At 50.9% G+C, this 20,674-nt stretch overlaps 2 protein-coding genes across 6 annotated transcripts; one reads left to right on the top strand and one right to left on the bottom strand.

Moving 5' to 3' along the window:
* Window positions 1-36: 36 nt before the first annotated feature.
* On the bottom strand, window positions 37-7,245 carry IST1 (IST1 factor associated with ESCRT-III). 3 transcript variants are annotated; one of them, XM_084215483.1, is made up of 10 exons: window positions 7,007-7,244; window positions 5,942-6,041; window positions 5,127-5,307; window positions 4,817-4,904; window positions 4,464-4,547; window positions 3,990-4,100; window positions 3,477-3,683; window positions 2,302-2,394; window positions 1,117-1,162; window positions 39-951 (listed from the first exon to the last, which is right to left on the bottom strand). In XM_084215483.1, the coding sequence occupies exons 2-10, from the start codon at window positions 6,027-6,029 to the stop codon at window positions 752-754; spliced, it is 1,098 nt and encodes a 365-aa protein (XP_084071609.1). In that variant the 5' UTR covers window positions 6,030-6,041; window positions 7,007-7,244; the 3' UTR covers window positions 39-751. The 3 variants fall into 3 exon arrangements, with proteins under 3 accessions (XP_084071610.1, XP_084071611.1, XP_084071609.1); XM_084215484.1 differs by lacking the exon at window positions 2,302-2,394 and having other exon boundaries at window positions 37-951; window positions 7,007-7,245; XM_084215485.1 differs by lacking the exon at window positions 7,007-7,244 and having other exon boundaries at window positions 38-951; window positions 5,127-5,302; window positions 5,936-6,036.
* ZNF821 (zinc finger protein 821) lies at window positions 7,238-19,660 on the top strand. 3 transcript variants are annotated; one of them, XM_084215481.1, is made up of 9 exons: window positions 7,238-7,474; window positions 7,656-7,807; window positions 8,911-9,002; window positions 15,563-15,673; window positions 15,770-15,895; window positions 16,327-16,469; window positions 16,974-17,078; window positions 17,941-18,107; window positions 18,799-19,660. In XM_084215481.1, the coding sequence occupies exons 3-9, from the start codon at window positions 8,963-8,965 to the stop codon at window positions 19,451-19,453; spliced, it is 1,347 nt and encodes a 448-aa protein (XP_084071607.1). In that variant the 5' UTR covers window positions 7,238-7,474; window positions 7,656-7,807; window positions 8,911-8,962; the 3' UTR covers window positions 19,454-19,660. The 3 variants fall into 3 exon arrangements, with proteins under 3 accessions (XP_084071607.1, XP_084071605.1, XP_084071606.1); XM_084215479.1 differs by having other exon boundaries at window positions 15,563-15,895; XM_084215480.1 differs by lacking the exons at window positions 7,238-7,474; window positions 7,656-7,807 and adding an exon at window positions 7,825-8,038 and having other exon boundaries at window positions 15,563-15,895.
* Window positions 19,661-20,674: the final 1,014 nt, after the last annotated feature.

The following is a 20,674-nucleotide window of genomic DNA, read 5'->3' as shown; positions in this document are numbered from 1 at the left end:
ACGAGCGGCACGTCCCGTGCTTTATTGAAGGAAGGGCGCGAGCCCCGGGAAGTGGACAGGGACGGGACAGGGACGGGGGGCACGGCCGCGGGCAGCAGCACCCACAGCCACAGCACAGCTGCAAAGTGTCACCAACAGGTACGTTACAGTCCCGGGATGCCTCGCCCGCGACTCGGGTAGGGTAAACAAGGTGCTGCTGCGTATCCCATCAGACCACCCTCTGTGCCTCATCCCCAGACCTCGATGGGCCATAGCTGCTCAGGACCCGCATCAAAACTCCGAGGCAGCAGCAGAGCCTGGTCTAGCTTCTGCCCTCTGTGGGCCTAGTCGCATACCCAGTAGGCCCAGGCAGATACTGTTACCCTTCTACAAACTGCAAACGGACTCCACTGAGAACACCACGAAGGCCAGTGAGGGCTCCCCAAGAAAAAGCCTCTGCTGGCAGGCATGGAGCCACCATGGAGGCAGCCAGGAACAGTGCCCAGAACATCATGTGCAGCTTCCCCATACAGCTACCCAAACTGACAGGGGTTCTTCCTTGCCTCACTCTCACAACATTCCTCACAGTTCATCTCCTGGAGCAGCAAAGATCAGGAAAGCAGCAGCACTTGGTGTAAGTACAGCAAGAAGAGAGCTCAAGAAAAAGAGCACGTTCATTGGAGGTTAATACAGGAAACTAATTTCAAAGGGAGTCTGTTTCAGAGAGGAGATGTCACAGCTCCTTCCCCTTCTTCCTGCAGCCCAGGAAGTTTTACGTTTTCTTCTTCAGCTCCTCAAATCTCCGTGAAAGATCATCGAAGTCAATGTCTTCTGAGGCAGAAGAGTTGGCACCAGCAGATGCTGTTGGCAATGTGTCTGGCACAGATGGCAATTCAGGCAGTACAAAGTTATCAAAGGTATTAGGAGCTCCAGATCTTGGTTTAGGAGAAGCTTCTGGCTTGGGTTCAGGCCCTGTTTATAAGAAAAGTATCACTGCACCTCACCATCAGCACACACTCACTCACCATGCCAAATGCAGCCCCACAAAGGAACAGTTATTCCAGCAACAGGCAGTACCAGTGGGTTTTTCTGAACAGACCCTAATATCCAAGGTTTTCCAAACCTCAACATACTCACCAGGCACTAGTGCAGCAGCATCCTTGTCAGCATTAGGCTCATCAATCTGAAAAAGACTCTCAGTTACTACAACTCTGTCCCACCAGGCACAGTCACACCAGCACACAAGCAGAGCTCAGAGGTACAGCTCCAGCAGATCAGTGCACACCCCTCCGCACCCCTAGCAGGCAGCCATGGCTTTGCAACAATGTGCCTCTCTTCCCAAGACACAGAGGCAGCTCTTCAGCTTTTCTCTCCCTCCTTGTCAACTGGAATAGCTTCACTGACCATATTCTGAACTGGATCAATCAAGCACATCCACTAACAGGTCTGAAACATTTATCAAGGCCACCACTGAGAAAACACCGCCCCCTTCATCCACGTCATCACAGCTCCTTGCTGCCTGTCTTCATAAACCACTGAGAGGCCCTTGTGACTAGCAGCAGGGTATGAAATGACCCATCTCAGGTCTTGGTCTGTCTGGGCAAAAGGCTCATGGTGCACGCAGCTGTGCCAGTAAAACTTCTTATTCCCTGACCACTGCAGCCCTCAACACCCATTCTTACCTAGTTCACCTGCACCTGTGAGAACACAAAAGTGTCAGCACCCACAATGCTCAACTGTGCTCCTTCCTACTCGGGATAATGCAAAAACAAACAGCATGTCACCGAAAGGAGAGTGGCAGGCATGATGACAAACTGCAGCAACAAAACCAGAGACAAGCGTGGAAAGGCAAGTCTCCAGCCTCTGCTCTGTTGTCCCTAAGGACTGAGGAAAGTCTGTGAAAGGAAGAGTCTTTAAACATACAGCATCTGGGTCAGCCAAAATTGTAATCCAGGCTGTTAATCAGTTCAAAAGCCGTAATTAGACAGACTCAACGTGATAAACCCTTCACACTGCAAAAACCAGAATTTGTGGATTCTGCTTATTAACTGTTTAACACCACTTGAACGATGCAGCAAGAGAAATCTTGGCTTTCCTTTGCAGCCAAAGCACAGAGCTGAATGAGGAACTTCTCACCACAAGTCATCCTTCCATCATGTGCACTCAGTGATTCGCTGCAGCAGTAAGCAATGCCAGCTCCACCCCAAAAGCTCGAAAGCTTAGCAGCAGTATCCTTTACAAACATTTCCCTTCTCTGTGGCTACCACTGCACTCTGAGGACCCTTCTGCTGCCTGCAATGGCCATTCATCTCAGGCACTTACGGACTCATATGTGGGTGGGTTTGCCGGAATTGGTGGTGGGTGGATGTTAGTGAAAGGCTGGTAGGTCCCCACTGGCAGGCCACTGAAGTTCTCCTGTACAGAGAGATCAGTGATGCAGCACACTACTCATCTGAGACACCACACCCCTACAGCTGCCATGGGAGTTACGGGAAGCAGAGTCTTAGATAAATGCAGGCACGAATTAAAGTGGGTAAGAGTTTATGCTTACAAGGAAGAGATTCTCAAGTATTAAGACAGATGTAGTCACCTGGAGCAGGCAGACCCAGCTAACTGGACTGTGGGTTATTCTAAAGAACCAGCACAGGTAAACATTTCATCTTTCAAGGCACAAGAAGTACAAGGCCAATAAAGGAAATACTCTGCCATTTCTGGTGCTGCCCCTGTGTGCAGTACTAAAGAATAGGAAAGAGGTTTCTGGCTCACACAAGGCTTTGAGTTGACCTCATTTGTCACACAACAGCACCTCAAGGACCCAGACCTGGCACAAGCCCTCAGCATGTTTATGCCTGGGCCAACAGCCAACTGATGATACTTGGCCCAGATTTTCCACAAAAAGTACTTCAGCACTACTGGGACCATATTAAGACTCAAAACAATCCCACTGTTCTGCTCTCCAGTCTACACAGATATCCTGTAAATTACTTAATTCAGAGAACTGAGGAGTTCTTTTTGGCACCCACCTTCCACCCTTACAACAAATCATCTGCAAGAGCCACTGGCTCAGTCTTCTCCCCTTGCAGGTCTGCAGGCAGGGCTCTTCCGCATTTTTCTGTGCTATTCCCACCCCACAACACTCACCTGATTTCCTTGACTGAATCCTGGCACACTACCAGCCTACCAACTTCAAAGTGCAGCTCCAACTCCTGGACAAAAGCCTGGCAGTCAGGAGACTGCCTCAGGAGTTAAGTCTGGACTCCTCTGTTCCCTGAAGGCAAAGAGGGCTGGCTGGAGAACAGGGGTAGGAACCTCCACAGTCAAGATGCAACATTAAGCTTCCGCTGCACTGCCAACAGCCTCCATCCCATGCAGTCTCACACGGAGAGGATGGCCTTCTGACACACTGAGCTAACAGGTACAGTCGGCAGGCACAGGGCTAAGCACCACAATAGGAGTCTTTCACAGAAAAAGGAAATGTACAAAGACCAGGAACTTACCGGTCCCTTGGGAGGTGGATAAGAGAAGGGTGGATTTGTTGTTGGCATGGGCATAGGCATCATCACAGGCATGGGTACTAACCCATCATGACTTATCATTGGGGCTGTAAATCCACCACCTCCGCCCCCTCCATGGCCACCCTTCTTCACATCATCCGTGAAGCCCACGTCAATTAGATCTACCTCTCCACCTGGCGGGGCTTCAGCCTGGAAAGGGTGGAAGAATTCTGCTCACCAACATATCTTTTATGATCACTGCCCTTTGTACACATTAGATGCAACATTTGTCAATGGACAAGATGGGAATACACAATAGAACAGAGAGCAGCTATATAGTGGTATTAATGGGAAACAGAATGGGAACCAGACTGTATGTAGCATGTGTAAATACTGCCACATGCCACAGGAGTGCATGAAGGAAGAAGGATCATGCTATGCTAGGGCTGTCTAGAAGACACCAAAGCACAAGGACTACCCAGTTCACTGCAATGCCACATCCTGGGGCTGACTCACCATCACCACTGAGTCAGGCTCATAGGGCACATTGTAGTTCTTTGCAATCTCAATGAGGTATCTCTCCACCAGGATCTTGGGTGGTGCTTCCACACTCAGCTTGTGCATCAGCTGGAACACAAGAGTGGAGAGACTTAGTAGGGCCAGGGCAATGCAGCACCCAACGACTCTGTACCAGTGCCATCCCAGACAGGGAGGAGGAGCAGGCAGCCATGGGGAGGCCCTTCCACCTAGTACAACATGCTGCAGGCATAAGCCAGGCCTCTATTTGCTCTACCCTTCCCCATCCACAACCAGCAGAGCAGGGCCTCCCTGCCTGGGGCCACAGCACCATGTTCCAATGCAGGTGGGCCATGGCTGCACAGCACCTGCTGTGCTCCAGAGTGACTACAAGCACCAGCCACTAGCCACGGGCCCAGGGGGCAGCAAGCCTCGGCAGGCAGGGCTGCTCTGCCAGTTCTACCAGTTCCTTACCCTGTCATTGACGGTCCCAATCTGGTTTGTCCGGCACAGCTTCCCATACTCCTTGCTGTACTTAGCACACAACTGATCAGCAACCTGCAGCAGGAGAGAAACTCTAGAACGTGCACACCCCTGCTTTCTTCCACCTCAAACCTCACATCCACTCAGCTCCCTCCCTCATTTTTCCCACTGAGCACTCCAGTTATGCAGCTGCAGCCACCCCAGATGCTCCAAGGACATCTGACTTCCATCTACAGAGCCCATAAAATCCTCTGATGTAAAGTCCAAGACAAGGGCTTCCATCAGCATCAGGAAGCATCACCCCCACCCTGCATGTGCAGCATCCCTCAAGCAACCCTACTCACAATCTTCAACTCGGCCACTTCTGACTGGAGGCGTGGTGCAGCCCAAATCAGTGTCGATACTGCCTCTGCCAGGCCAGAATCCAGCTCCCTACAACCAAAGAAAAGAATTCTCTCTCCACCCCATGCACCCAGCCTTTCCTGCCCTCAATCTGCTCAGCTTTTAAGTTCCCATCCTATGCACTGGGCTCCACAGTCTCCCGTACATGGGGAAGAAAAGGCCTCTGGAGTGACAAACATGGGTGCCCTTCTGTACCCCAGACCTGCCCCCAGCAGCACCCCCGAGTCCAGGACCCTCTCAGCCAGAGCTTACTTCATGGACTGGATCAAGCCAAAGCGGGCGAGCAGCAGATCACAGTACAGCTCCAGGATCTCCATGGCCTCCACAAGATAATCTTCACGGATGATGTGCTCCACACGAATCCTGGCACGCTCATCTTTTCCAGCTGCCAGGTAATCTGCAATCTCCTTCCTTGCCTTCTGGGCCAACTCAGCTGCAGCACACATCCCGAGCCCGGTCACTGTGCTGGCCTAGGCTGCTGCCTCCAGACCGCCCACAAGCCCCCATTACACATAAAGCCACCACCAGCTTCTCTCCTCTATCTAACCTCTGCAGCATTAGACACTCAGGCACGGCTTGGCAGAGCCCTCGTGTCCAGGTCCGAGCACACTTAACTCTTGGACTTTAGGCTGCTGGAAACACTCCTGTACCTACAACCTCCCTACACAGTTAACCAGGATCACACACCTGACGTGTGTCTGGGCAGGGCAGGTGGGAGGATCTGCCACAGCACCCAGGGAGTTCTCCACTGTGCTGTTAGCACACATAGCCCACAAATGTTTACTGTTAGCTACCACCCCACAAATTCCAACAGCTGCCACGAAGGTGGACAGAGGCCACCAGCATTCCAACTGCTGCCAGGAAGGTGGACAGAGGCCACACTGTGGCCAGCCTGCTCTCCCAGCTCCTTGTGCACCAGGGCAGGTTGTAAGGCCTGGGTCCAACAAGGAAGAGCAAAAAGCTACTCCATACTCAGCCCATGAAAGTACCCCCACTTCAGAAATATCTTCTCAAGTCTCCTGAGCCCCACAAGTATCCTGGGTCCCACGTACCCCCTTAACACTCACTCTTTTTTTTCTCCAGTAGTTTGAGACGATTGATGACGAGGCGCAGGTTGACTCGCAAGCGCTCTGCCTTGAACCCAGAGCCCAACATGATAAACACTTTCTGTGGAGAAGAGAGGTGGTCACTGGAACCAGGAACTGTCAGTCAGTGTCTGTCACCAGACACTGTTTTACTGCGGGGGAGGCCAAGAAATTCCCCAAACAAGCAAGCCCTGGTCTGCCAATCCTGAATCTAGTTATTTATAAGTGACTGAACCTCAAGTGCTTATTATTACCTTTCCCACTTCATAATCCTGCACCTCACCAAGACCAATAGGATTGGCCTTAGAACTTGAAGGAAACTTATTGGACATTTTTTTAAAAACTGAAAACTCAACTGAAGAGCCAAGCCCACCTCTCTCCTATCGAAACACAAGTTACAAACCAGCCATATAATTAACTAGAGGACTATTAGAAACTAAGGTTGTAACAATCTCGTCATCAGAAGGAAGAAGTTGCCGTTTCACATTCCCCACAATCTTCCTGCCTACTGAACACATGCGTAGTTTCCCAGGGACCAGTTCAACTTATTAACCCTACAGAAAGCAAATTCTAACATTATTTAATTACAGCATTCTGTTTATCAAAAACCGTGCATCAAAGAAAAGCTTCCTTAAAAGACAGCACATAGAAAGACCTCGGTTTGCATCTCACCTCCCCATCCCTCTCTGCCGGCGGCTCCACCGCCCAGAGCGGAGAGGGCCATGACCTGATCCGGCTGCCGGGACGGCCGCCAGCCACACCAGCCGCTCGGCGACGCTCGCCGCGTCTGGCCTAATGCCCTGGGACAGTTCGGACAGTGCGCAGGAGGCTCCGCATGAGCTCCACGGCGCAGCTGCACCTGAGGGGAGGAATCCCTCTGCTTCCCCAACTAGGTGGCACCGAGAGAACATCCCACAGGACGCGCGGAGCAGGTCCCAGGGGCGAGTCCCAGGGCTGCGGGAGACCCTGAGGCAAGGCTCCCCGTCAACTTCTCGGACGCCGAGCGCTCCCCACGGCCCGGCTCACCCGTCCCCCGGCCCGACTCACCACCCGCCGCTCCGCAGCTCTGTCACCCAAAATGGCGCGCGGCAGCCGCTAGCCTTCATCGCGTGCGGAGTGATCCTCACAGCCGGCACTCTCCGTACCCAGTCTCCGGCACTGCCCGCACGCAGCCCGGAGCACAGTCATGCTGGCGAGGCGGGCGCTGTCCCCACCCGCTTCCGCAAATGCGGCAGCAGCGGCCGGGGAGAGAGAGGCACGGTCTGGGAGAGCGGCGCAGAGGGACTACATGGCCCGGCGGAAGGATCCTGCGCGTGTCGAACGGTGCCACGCCTAATAGGCGCCCGCCGGTTCCCGCCCCCGGCGCGGCGGTTCCGGCAACGCGGCGTTCCGCCGGGTGCTGTGACCGGGCCGCGGGGTCTTCGGCTCTCTGAGGGTCACACGGCGCTGGCACCACCGCGAAGGAGAGTCGGACCGAAGTCAGACCGGGCCTGGGCCCGGTGCCGCAGCCCCCGGGTAAGCGGCCCTAGCGGGCGTTCCGAGCGGGCCCGCTGCTCCCGCGGCGGCGCTCAGTGGCCCGTGAGGGGAGGCGGCCCCGAGCACCCGAGGCGGGGCGGTTTCCCTCAGCAGGTGCGCGAGCTCGTAACGCGCGCGGTGGGTCTAAGTTAATACTACACCCCGCGTTTTGGCCTTGCAGGGTACGCGAGATTCTGGGGAGCCGGGGTGGCACGAGGGCTCCCGGTACGCTGCCGGCGGAGGCGGCCGGGGCAAGCGAGCCCCGTCGCAGGCACGGATGAGCTCCCTCGGGTGGTCGGGAGTCAAGCGCTGGGCTGGATCCATGGCAAACAGGTGAGACGCTTCAGGTAACGAAAAGCCGGCACCTGAGCTCTGCGGATGAGCCGTGGCCTCCCGGTGCCTGCCGTGGCCTCCCGGTGCCTGCCGTGGCCTCCCGGTGCCTGCCGTGGCCCCCGTGCCCGCGCTCGCGTCGCGCAGCCCGGCGTTGCCCTCCGCCATCTTGCCCGTCCGTCTGTCCGCTGCCCTTTGTCTGTCTGCGACTCCCGGCGCCTGCGGCGGGACCGGGTAAGCCGGGCCGGGCTGGGGTTGCCGCCCGCGAGGGGTAAAACGGGCCCTGCGGCGGGACCTCTGCTGCCAGAGCCGGTCTGTCTGTCAGGGCTGCCCGGTCGGGACGTCGAGGGCCTGGGCAGGGTTCCCGTGTCCGTCCCGATGCCAGAGGAGCCACATCCTTTTGTCTGTATGTCCGGCCGCTTGCGGGCCCGGTCCTTCCTGCCGTCTCCCGTGTGCTGGGACTGCCGGATGGATTCCGCTGTCTGGGGAGGTGCCCGAGATCTTCGTGTCCATCTATCTGAGAAGGCTGATGCGATCCCTGTGTCTGTCTGGCAGTGCGAGGCTGACAGGATCCTTTTGTCCGTCTGTCTGAGAAAGCTGATGGGATGTCCGTGTCTGTGTCAGCAAGAGGCTGATGAAATCTGTGTGTTTGTCCCTCTGAGGAGCTGACGGGATCTCTGTGTCCATGTGTCTTGTGGGAAATGGGTTCAGCTCCTCCTTTTGTCTGTCTTTCTGAGAGGACTGTTAGAAATGCCACCTTCCTCTGTCAGTTCAACGACAAGGATGACTATTTGGCTGCAGGAATAGGCAGGAGGGAGAAGGGTGTTTGGACTGAGGTTGCAGTAATTTTTGAAGGGGACGCTCATTTTTTGTGGGCATCATGATTGCTTAAATGTTTACCTGAGAACTGGGTAGAACTGCCCATGCAGAATGCTTTGTGACATGCTTGTGGATTGTGTTGGATGCTGGCCTGGAATCAGCTGTGGTGATGCAGAATGAACCCTGTAGGCAGAAGGGTGGGGAATGACCCCCAGGACAGCCAGCAGAGCTTGGCCAGGGACTTGGAGGGTTTCAGTGAAGTGTGTGACAGACTCTTCTCTTCTCAGATGAGCCCTCTGCAAAGGGGAGGAACACTGTCTGCTCCCAGGTCAGGGAAACATGTCCCGTCGGAAACAGACCACTCCTAACAAAGTTCACTGTGAGTATGCTGTTATGCAGCACTGTGGGACCCTTGCTCTGGCTGGGTTGTGGAGTGAGGTGGGGAGGAGTGGAATGACGGGAGTGATGGGAAGGGGCAGCTTGTGGGGAATGGTGGTTACTCATCTTTTGTCTTAGGGTGTAAAAGAAGAGAAACTGAGCTCTGTGCATCAGGGAAGCTGCCTGTGTCCTGGCATAGCAGGACAGGGATAGGCTTGAACAAGAACAGCTAATGCTGTGAGCATAGGTGTGTATATGCTGGGCTTTGCATTCACACTGTCAAAAGTACAAGTTAGAACACTAGAAATTGTGGCTTGGGGCTCTGGCTTCTTGCATAGCAAAGGAAGTTCTAGGCAAGGTGGTTGGACCATGCTGGCTAAAAGCCAGCAAGTCCTGGGTTTTGATCTTCATCCTACCACAGGCTCAGCTGACTGGCCTTGGGCATGTTACTTAAGCTCACTGTACCTCACTTTCTACCAGATGATGAAATAAAGGCATTTGCTCTTTCCTGTCAAGGAATGGGCGGTGGCCAAGGTAATTACAGGACAAATAAGTGCTGTCTGCCAGATCATTCTTGAGCTGAGGTGGTAAGATGGATCGCTGTTTCTCCATCATTGCCAAGGCCTTAGCATTTGTTTGACAGTGAAAGGGTTGAAGATGCTGTGCATCAGCACTTCTTGGGGGCAGGCTACAGCCAGGCACCAGTGGAGCTGGGAGGCAGAGATGGAGGTTTGGCTGCAGAGGAGAAACTGCACATGTACAGCTTTTGTTTGGCAGCAGAGGGAATTTGAGGGGCCTGAAATTATGCCCTTGTTCATACTCAGGTTTGTGGCTGGAAACATGCTTGGAATTTGGGCTGGAATTAGGAAAACAAGTTTCCATTTCTGTATATCTGTGACAGCAAGGCTGCTGAGAGGGCCCTGTGTTTTTTTGGCTGCAGTAGCTGTCAGAAGTGCAAGACAGAGCTGAGTGCTGCAGCCCTAACACTGCCTTATTGCTGGTGCCGCTGGCTTGCATGTCTGTGTGTATGTGTGCTGCCTCTGTGCACAGGTATGCAACAGCATCTGTGCATGCTGCTCTCTGTGCAAGGGGAAACACAGGGCTGGAGCTGACACCTTGCACACTCGGTGAGTGCACTGGGAAGAGCTTTCTCTGTCTGGGACTCACAGCCACACTGGCTGGGCAGTTTGGCAGAGCCAACCAAGCTGTCCTTGTTGGCCAGAGAGAGGTTCTCAAGGAGTGTGGCTTGTGGCACCTGCATTGCCTTGTGCTCTCCAATTCCTGCTTCTGGTTGTTGGGTTCCACTGTGGGCACAGTATAGGTTTAATTTTTCTGATAGTACATTAATGACTTTGGAGTTGTTGTTCTTAGGGAAATTTGGTATGTCCGATATTTTATCCTGTGATGCCAGTAACATGCCTTGTGTCCGCACACTTCTGCTTCTTAGAGTGCCCAGGTATTACTGCTGTTATTGAGCTCAGGTTTATGTCATGTATGCACTTAAGCTGTCTTCCCTGGGCTGGAGTCGGGATCTCCTGAGTATGGAAACCAAGCACTACAGCAGCTCTAATTGTGCAGATAGTGTTTCCATGGTGTTTACCTGGGTACTTTTCTGCACTGCAAAAGGGCTGTGTTCTTCAGAAGCTTGTACTATCATATACAAAACTCTGCATATCACAAAATTCAGTGGTGCACTGTTTTCACAGTGAACATTGCTTTTTTTATCTGCAATACAAATGATTGTATTTCCAGTCCTGGTTTTGGAGGAAGCTGTCTGACAAACACGCTACCAGGGGGCAGGAGGTTATAGCATCAGGTATGCCACGGAGTGGAGTTCTGGGACCTGTTCATCTCCTTTACATGCAGTATGTTGCTGCAGAGCAACTATTCAGCAGGAGCCATCAAGAGCAGCAAGTAGGACCACAAGAAAATAAGGGGACCGAGAGATAACAGAAACTTGTCAATGGTGATGTCTTCACCTTGGGATGGAAAATCTTGTCTGTCTTATGATGAACACCACGAAATCGTTGGGACTTCTCTGTCTACCTAGCCTGCTGTGTGTCTGGAGGGCCCAGAAATGCCGTGCAGTGCCCTGACGAGGATAATCGGAGAAAACACCGGCTCCAAGAACGGGGTGAGCCAGCAGAATGAGGAGTCAGGCTGAGACATAGCAGACACGTTACTGGGACTTCTTCACAGGGACTGCAGTGGTTGGGAGGAGAGGAATGAAAGGGACAGCAGGTATGCAGCTTTTTACGCAGTTGCCTGCAGCTGGGGTCTGATTTGGCAGGCTACGGGGCTGGGGGACTGCCTTTTGGATTTGCATAAATACGACTGTGCGTATATGACTGGACAAATTTGATGGGAGGATGGTGCCTACTTCTTCCTTGCATGGCCACTCCATCTTCTCTTCCTTCTTGGACTGACTAGGGCGAGTGACAGCTGCCGATTTCCTCTCGTTGGCTTGCTTGGTGCCTCCTCTTTCCAGGATTACTTTGCAGGCTTGGCATGGCCCTCATTTCACCTTGCTCTCACAACACCATGGTTTTCTGTCCTCATTTAGGACAGAATCACTTTGCTTGGCAAGCAGAGCAAACCAGCTAGGAGATTGTATGGTTACAAATCAAAACAGTTTTAAATAGAAGTTGATATGTAAGGAAATTCAAAATAATACTGAAACAATGATAAAAATTGTGGTAAAATTTATCACAAAAGTCCTTCTGTGCATGATGGCCAATCCCACAATTTTAATTTAGTCATTCTCCCTGCAGCACATGAATGGCTCTTAAGAATATAATTTTATTTTGTCATGTGATGCATGAAAAACATACCTGACAAAGTGCTAACAAACCGAGCAGTAATAGTGGAATATGCTTGTTGAAAAATAATATGTAGTTAGATTGTTTGTGGGGAGATACCTTAATTGATTCAATTTGGCCTTTATTTTCTCCCAGAGTATTCAGTATAAAAACCTCTAAGCAATTCATCTGTTCTTGCATTCATCTGTTACTGTGCTGTCACCCCACCAGTCATGGACCACTTGCTGTCTTCGTGCTTGCCAAAATTTGTTGCAGGTATTAGCATGCACTTCTCTCTCCCTGCTGTCCACAAACTGCTTTGCTTTCTATTGCCTGTGTCCTCTGCAGCTGATGCTTAGATGATTTTAGAACTCTGGATAAGAGCTTTTGTTAGTCAGATTAATTCCTGCTTCTGAACTCTATTTATCATGGCTCCAATATCCCATTAATCATCTATTTCCTTCCCTCTCTCTTTAACACACACATGTTCTGTGCTCTTTGGTGTTCCTTGGATTCTCCTATCTATAATAGTCCCATTTTGAAGGGAAAGTATCTTGCAAGAAATAGAACCCAGCATTCACAACTGAGCAGAAATGTTACTTGCATCAAATCCCTTGGTTCTGAAGGGCTCCGTGGACTGCCATTGTTAACTGTTTCAATTGTGTTGTTTTTCATTTCAGTAACTACTACAGCAGTGTGGACAACCCAGAATAGCCATGGGGCAGGTGGAATAGATCCACAGTGGTGGAAAGACTTGCAAATTTCAGGTCCAGGAACACACAGAAGACCTACATGAACAGGGACTTTAAATTTAATGTACAAGGAGGGAATAAACTGACTCATCTCTGAGAGACCATTCTGTTTAGGAAGGAAGGCAGGAGAATGATGTAGTCCCTTTGGATTTTGTTTTGTGGATTTTGGGGTGGGAGTTGTTTGTTTCTGTGTTTATTTTCCAGAACACCTGAGAGTTATCCTGCATTTATACAGTTCAAGAAGGGAAGGGCTCAGGGCCGATACCCTAGCAGTCATGCCTGCCCATGTTACACAGTACCACAGGGCTGTCCCCTATTTCCACCACTGCTGACTTGGCATCCCTCTCATTCCCAGCAGTATGGAGAGGAGAATGGAATACAAAGCAGAGGCATTTGTGTCATCTCTCTTGTCCTACATCTCTAGCTGTTTGTAAACAACTACAGTGACTTGTTTTGGTGTTGTGGTCAGCCTGCAGCCCTGTTTGTATTTAATAAAGAAACTTCTGGAGAAGAGTCTGTGAATTCACTGTTGAGCATAACATCATTTACTTACAGCAGTGATCCTAAAGCTGTTGCCTGTCCAACTCCTCTTCCAAGTGAATGGAAGTGTACCCAAAGTTGGGGTGGAGGTGGGGGTGTGTCTGTTTATGAGCATGTGTGTGCAGAAACATCAAAAGTATAACCCTGGACTTATCCAACATTAAAGCTGTAAAGTTTTATCAAAGGAGGACTTAGTAGATGAACAGGACACTTTCCTGAGTTCTTTTGTACGCTATTACTATAATACATAAGAAACTTTGTACAAGTGGAAGACAGTATTTTTCCATGTTTGCCTTTCTCAGTCCCGTGATGCTTTAGATAGAGGCTGGAGAGAATGCACAGGACATGGCCTGCTAACAGCACGGGTTTGGTTAACAGCTTGCATTGCTGGCTGTAAGCTGGTTGTTCTCTGCACTGTGCCGAGTCAATACTCACTGGGCTCTGGGGGTGTTGCACAGAAGCTGGAGGCACACACAATTGCTCAGTAGCTGCGACCGATGCCAGTGTTCCCTATGTGAGGAGTTCCTTCTTCCGTCACCTCAGATAAAGATCCCAGCTCTTAAATCCTGCAGACTGTGTGCATGGTTTGTATAGCTGAGCAGGAACCTCCCCTGCCTTTGGACTCCAGGCTGCTGCTCAGTGGGAGTGTAATCTGTCTGAAAGGGAATAGGGGGAAGAAAACAAACAAGTAATTGCTTCCACGAGCAGCCTGTGGCATCTGGGAATTCTGTTTTGGAACTCTGTCAAAGGCAGCAGCATATCTCCCATTGTAGTTTTATATCTGTCCTGTGTTCTGGAGGTCTCCTCATTTCACCATTCTTTCTCTTGCAATGCTTTTTTGGTCTATGGGCTTCTATCCTGGTGGTTTGTGGGTTTCTGCTTCTTGGAGAGGCACTGGAATTCTGTGGTGTCTGCTGCTTGTACAGTCTGTATCTCGGTCCCACCAATGTGAGGCTGTAGTCCTGATATAAAAACAGCACTCCAGGTCATGAAAATCATTCAGTGCTGGAATGGTTTCTGAAGAGGTGTCACAGCAGTCATGATGGTCCCTGCTGCTTTCAATGACAAATAGACTTGGCGCTCCTCAGCACCTCTCCTCAGGCACATGGATTGTGCTCTCAAATCTTCTCTACAACACTCTTTCTCACATTTCTGAAAGAGAATGATAAAAGCCTTCAAATGCTTTCAGAAACCTACATGGGGACATTGGGACTTAAAATTCTTCTCCCACAGTCTCAGTGAAACTTCTGAAGGTCTTTGAAATCTTCCATAAATCACAGCTTTTTAAAGCCCTGCCAAAATTGCAAGGTGAGCTCCAAGGAAGGCAGCGTAAGTGGGAACATGGAGCAGCACTGGCTGGAACAGTTCAGCACATAGGAATGTACCTGTCCTTGTAACAGAACTGGTGCTCTCTCTCAGGAGTTCAGTTTCCTGGTTATACTGGTGCCAGCTGTGGCCCTGTACTAAAAGGTAACTTTGTCTTTTGAAAGCTATGTTTTGATTTTATGTGAAAAATGCATTGCGTTTTCTTTGGCATTTTCACATTTGGGCTTTGAATGCTTCTTGAGCACTTACAAATCAGTTGATAAATGCAACCCAAAAGCCAGCCTGCTGGGAACTTCAGCCCCTTTCCCAAGCCCCCCAGCTCATCCACTGGAAAAGGTAAATCACGACTACACCTGGAACAATGTAATTTGTTTGCTTTAATATGAAAATTAAGGGTTGCCTTTTACTGTTATTCTCTGGAACCAAAACTTCTTTGAGCAGGGATTGCTGTAAGAAGTTTTCATTCAGAGTACAAATAAATACTTTCTTTCAAGGTGTTTGCCATGACCTACTGAGCTGAGGTACTAGTGGTCACTGTTTTCAACTAAACAAATTGTTTTGTCCTAAGCACGCATCTCAGCTCTGTGGGGTCATTCCCTTGGGTTTCTGTTTTAAGCACATGAAGTGCCAATGAGATTTACTTTAGCGAGAGTCATTCCTGGGCAAGGCAGGGTAGTTTTCTATTCATCATATACACAGGAGAACACCAGCTCCAAGCATAGATACCTTCTGTAAAGGCAGCTTGTCCTCATCCCTCCTGGGACAGAAGAAAGTGACAGAGCATGCCAAGGACAACCCCTAGTTTTCATATCACTGTGGAGGGCAGGTGAGGTACTGGGCACTTAGGGAGGTGCTATTTTTGTGTAAAATGCCTGCTATAGCCAGGAATAAGGGTTAATAATTTAGAAGAGCTATACAATACTATCCCTGATCTGGGATACTGTCACAGTCCCCAGGGGCTTCCCCCCACCCTGAGCTGTGCTGTAGGATATTGGTGGATAGCTTGGCAGCAGCAAGAGCCACCTGGCTATTTATGGCAGATATGTGGGGTCACAGGCATTTTGTGGCTGGAGTGGCATACACATAGTGTGCAGAGGGCAGCCCAGTGCTGCACATTGCCACTAGTGAGACTCTTCTACATCCAGGCACTGGACTCACATCAGCAGGTGCCAGAGGCTGGTGTGGCAGGGTAGGCAAGCAGAGAAGTGACCTAAGTGCTTTCCAAGAGGTGACTCCAGAGGTTCTGCACAGTGCAGGTGAGCAACCCCATGCCTGTTGTATTTTTGGCAAGCCTTGGTGGTGGGAAGCCGTGGAACAGCACCAGTCTGACTCTTTGTCTTTGTGGCTGCTAGGGGAGCAAGTCTTTGCAGGGCTGGAGGAGCAAGCCCGCCAAGCCATGATGAAAAATAACTTTCCTGGAGCTCTTGGGGACCAAAGGACAACAATTCGTCCACTGCAAGACCCTGACTCCAGCAGCAGTGAGTTCTTCCCCTTCCAGTAACACCAAGGTCGTAGACTGGGGAGACTGGAAAGGGGTGAAGCTGAGGGCTGCACAGTGTGTGAGTCCTCTGAGGACCATCTTACCAGCTCCTCCTCTGGGTTAGCTCTTTGCTCCAGTGCAGGACTTTGTCCTAAGAACCAGACCAGCACAGTACAGACTGGGCAATGCCATGGGACCCAGTGCCATTTCACCAGAGCAGGGTGGGAACAGCAGCAGCTCTGGCTGAAGATCTGGCAGTTGTCGAGCAAGGAGTGTAAGAGGCCATGCCCAGGACTGAAGTGCCCTAGACTGAGTTTAAATGGAAGCCGTAGTTGGAGGGAGTGGGCAGAGGCCCCTTGTAACACTGGTCAGGACAGTTAAGTGCTATCGCTGTCCTCACACTTGGTAAAACTGTTCTGCACATTTCAGGTGGCAGCGATGATGAGGAAACCACTCAGGATGAAGTTTCTTCCCATACGTCTGAGGAAGATGGCTCAATGGTGAAAGTGAAGAAGGAATTAGAAAACGCAGAACGACCTTTGGCTGGAACCCCATTGATAAGAGAAAATGAGGCAAGTGTGTACTGCCTCTGCACTCACCATAGCCTCCAGGGAGAGAGAAGGGTACTGGGTCTGTCTAAACACTTCCTCTCCCCATCATATTTCTTTATCTTTGTCTCCCTCACACCTCCTCCAAACAATGTCTCTTGGAAGGAGGAAAGGGTACGAAGAGCTTTTTTCGCTGCCTAGAACAGGAGACAGCAGGTGCAAACTGGCCAAGATGTTTGCAGTGTGTCCCCTTCCCTTGGTTCTGGTGCCATTCTCCAATTGGCTTCCCCTTGCCACAGAAAAGGCCCTGCCTTCTAGAGTCACTGTGCTGGCAAGAACCTGGGTACAAGTGAGGCTGTGAGGCCTCTGCCCCCTCTCTGTGAGAAGCCACTTTTGCTCAGAGGCTACATGAAGGAGGTTTCTTTCAGATGTCAAGCGCCCAAGGCAGGACTGGGAGGAGCCGAGGAAGGGCAGGGTGCCTGTGGGGGGTCTGTGTGCCCAACACCCAATGGCTGTTCCTGCCCGTAGGTGCCTGAGAGTGTGAATGCTGAGCCCATACTGGGACTGTCACAATGCCCCCTTTGCCAGCTCGAGTGTGGAAGCAGAGATCAACTCATCGCACACGTCTACCAGGTAGGGATAGTTCCAACTGTGGAGTGTCTCTGGCCTGAAGCCTCAAATCCAGAAACAACTCAAAGCACAGGGTAACTTTGTTCTGGTCTTTGCAACCACAGAACTGAGTTTCTAGCTAGGATGTGACTGAAGTTTACAGCTGTAAACTGTGTCTAGAGGATGTCTTGGGGAAAGAATTAGCAAGGCCCTGGTTTACAGATCTGGAAAACATAACTCTATGCCAAGGCAAGTATTTCAGGCTAAAACCAGGCAGTTCCTTCAAACTAAACATTGAAGCAATTTTTATATCATTCAGTGAGATAAGAAACCTTCCTCCTGATCATTTATGTTATACTTCATTACAGTTCCTGTAATTATCCATGAGAATAGCTGTTCTTCCTCAAAATTATTACAGTTTTGCAAGAAATCTGTGGTGAAATCTTAGTTTTTGTTGTCAGTGCTTTCTTCATAGCACATCAAAGTCTGTAGTAGAAGGAATGAAACAGAACTTACCCGTACCAGTTGTCTCCCTGTAAGTGCTTCTTTACTAGCATCCAGCCTTGCTTTAATTGAGTCATGCTTTGTCCTGCATCAGCAGTTCCTCAAGTGCGTTCCTGAAAACAAGGGTCAGGTCTTACAGTGGAAGTGGTTTGGCCTTAATTTTTTCTCCTGCACTGGAGTTGAGCTGTAAAGGGGTTTTCTCCTTGTTTTACCTGTGACACAATGAATTACTTGTCTTGAGCTTGGTCTAACAGCTAGCAGATAGAGGTTTAGTGGTAAAGGGTTCCCATTCCAAGAGGCTGAACAGGATGGTTTGAGTATGCCTTGGACTGGGCAGGGAGCTGGGAAATGTGTAACTACCACCTGAGTGGTTGTTTTGCAGCACACTGGAGCGGTGGTGAGTGCCAAGAGCTACCTGTGTCCTGTGTGTGGCAGAGCCCTCAGCTCCCCAGGATCCCTTGGGAGACATCTCCTGATCCACTCAGAGGACCAGCTGTCCAACTGTGCAGTTTGTGGAGCACGCTTCACCAGCCACGCCACCTTCAACAGGTCAGGGTCACCCTGGCCAATGAGTGGGCTAGGTAGCACATTAAAGATTAGGTGGGCTGCCTTGAATGACTCGGAAGTTGTGGCACTGGACCCACTGAGGCCTGTAGGACAGTGCTAAACACCTCCAGTGAGTGAGATTCTCTTGATCCCTTCCTGTCTGCAGCTCTGCATCCCCTGCCAAGATGTCTGCAGGCCGTGCTGGTAAAAGGGTCTTAGTGCTGTGCAGAGCTAGAGAAAGCACTGTGGCTCCAGTCACTGGAGAACAATCCACCCCTTCCGTTGCCCAGCAATCCATTGGAGTAAGGCTGCACTATCCAGATGGGTTCATCATGTCCAGAGCAGGACTACAGGCAGAGACCAAAATGTTCTTTCTTTGTGTCCTGCCTAGTGGGAGATTATCTACTGACCAGTGGAGTGGGGCTAAAAAGAGAAATTCAGAGATGATGGGGAGGAGCAGCTTGCTGGTTTATTCCCACTCTTGCACTCTTCCAACCCAGATACTGCTCTGGGCTAATCCACTTCCTTGCCCTGGATAGGACTGTGCTTTATTTTAGATACTTAGACATAACTGTGGGCAAATGATTTAGCAGAGGGCTCTGCCATGGGCTGTAGTGAGAGCATTGTTCATGGCAGCCCACGGGGACTCTGCCCACAGCACCAAGCCTCTGACTCCGTTCCTCTTGCTTTGCAGCGAGAAGCTGCCAGAGGTGCTCAGTGTGAATCGGCTGCCGGCACCACAGAGCCAGGGCCCCTCCAGCACTGAGGGTAAGGATGTTGCCTTCTGCACCCCGGTCTATCCCGCGGGCGTCCTCCTGGTGTGCAACAACTGCGCCGCGTACCGCAAGCTGCTCGAGGCACAGAGCCCCGGCATGCGCAAGTGGGCCCTGCGGCGCCAGAACGAGCCCCTGGAGGTGCGGCTGCAGCGCCTGGAGCGGGAGCGCACAGCCAAGAAGAGCCGGCGGGACAATGAGACGCCTGAGGAGCGTGAGGTGAGGCGCATGCGGGACCGGGAAGCCAAACGGCTGCAGCGCATGCAGGAGACAGATGAGCAGCGGGCGCGGCGGCTGCAGAGGGACCGGGAGGCCATGCGGCTGAAACGCGCCAACGAGACCCCCGAGAAGCGACAGGCCCGGCTCATCCGCGAGCGCGAGGCCAAGAGGCTCAAGCGGCGTCTGGAGAAAATGGATATGATGCTCCGGGCACAGTTTGGCCAGGACCCCTCTGCCATGGCCGCTTTGGCAGCAGAGATGAACTTCTTTCAGCTGCCAGTGAGCAATGTGGAGCTGGAGAGCCAGCTGCTGGGCAAAATGACCTTTGAGGAGCAGAGCAACAGCACGTTGCACTAAACCACAGCCAAGAACTGTGCTGCCTTTGCTGCACCTGCCACATGTGCACTAGCAGGCTTCTGCACTCAGGAGGCTGCTGTGGGTCCCTGCCTGACCCTCCCTGACAGGTGGTTCTGGTTTTCCTCTGAACCCAGGAGAACAGAGCTGAGAGGTGCCTGCCAAAGCAGCTCTGGTGGGAGCAGATTCTGAGGATACAGTCTGCTCTGGGGGCCAAGTCACAGCCTGTGACAGAACAAAAATAAATTAATGTATTAATTAACATTAATTAACGTTCACGTGTATTAGTCCCCTTCTTTACCCTTTGTGCTTTGTCCTGGTTTTGGGCCCTTGCCCCATAAATGGGTCTAGGCTACTGCAGTTCTGCTGTAGGTGAAATTCACCTCAATAAAAAAGGATCTTGTTTAGTGCAGCATGAATTACAGCGCTGAAGACAGATAGTCCACAAACTCCTCCAGGAGTAAATCTGTTGCAATTTGTGCCCATAAGAAGGAAAGGAAGGAGGATGTCCTTCTGGAAATGCCTGTGCACACCCTTTTTTTAAACATCATTATTACATATTTACATATTTTGCAGTGGCATCCATGGAAAAGCTAAGGAACCTGAGGTCCTGTTTTAAGATGCCCTATAAAAGCAGTGAAAGAAAGGCTGGCCAAGGTAAACAAATAGCAAACAAGTTTGCTGCTTTACTCACAAGTTATTTTCACTTTAACTGCATTTCAGGTTTGCAAGTCAAAGAGTTGATTGAATGGTAAATAATAGAGTAGGTCAGTTTCTAGGACTTTATGGGTTTGCTTTTCCCTTTATTCAGCCCTGGTGAGGCCACCTCTGGAGACCTGTGTCCAGTGCTGGAGTCCCCAGTGCAAGAGCAACACAGATGTACTGGAGGCAAAATGTCATCGCAGCCTGTGCCTACAGGAAAAGGTTCCCGTTGCTAATAGAAATCACTGTGAAAACTATGCAACTATGGAAATGATATCTAGGCATCTTTAAACTGCAAAAGGCAAAGCAGTGGCACAGAAGGACTCATGGCAGAGCAAAGAAGTGGTACACTCTCCATTATTTGGCTTCTTTAAATGAGCACCTGAAAATGCTTGGTGTTAGCTTCGTGGTTTTGAGACATCAGCCCACCAAAAGCCAGTGTGCCACACTTCTGTGTTTTGGAGCCTGAAAAGCCCTATTACCTCCATAGCATTTCCAGTTAAGGTCTAGAGTCATACAGTG

The sequence above is a fragment of the Fringilla coelebs genome (assembly GCF_963513975.1).
Source record: "Fringilla coelebs genome assembly, chromosome: 14".
NCBI lineage: Eukaryota > Metazoa > Chordata > Aves > Passeriformes > Fringillidae > Fringilla > Fringilla coelebs.
Note: the sequence above shows the minus strand (reverse complement) of the source record. Positions and strands in the feature narration are given on the sequence as shown.

Bases quoted from the DNA above. Each gene is read 5' to 3' on its own strand.
- IST1 (XM_084215483.1), bottom strand. From the start codon at position 6,029: ATGTTGGGCTCTGGGTTCAAGGCAGAGCGCTTGCGAGTCAACCTGCGC. The intron at 5,308-5,941 runs GTGAGTGTTAAG...TGTGTGCTGCAG, and splicing joins ACTACTGGAGAAAAAAAAGA to CTGAGTTGGCCCAGAAGGCA. The intron at 1,163-2,301 runs GTAAGTGCCTGA...AGTCTTTTTCAG, and splicing joins ACCCACCCACATATGAGTCC to ATTGATGAGCCTAATGCTGA.
- ZNF821 (XM_084215479.1), top strand. From the start codon at position 8,963: ATGTCCCGTCGGAAACAGACCACTCCTAACAAAGTTCACT. The intron at 15,896-16,326 runs GTGAGTTCTTCC...TGCACATTTCAG, and splicing joins AGACCCTGACTCCAGCAGCA to GTGGCAGCGATGATGAGGAA. The intron at 18,108-18,798 runs GTCAGGGTCACC...CTTGCTTTGCAG, and splicing joins AGCCACGCCACCTTCAACAG to CGAGAAGCTGCCAGAGGTGC.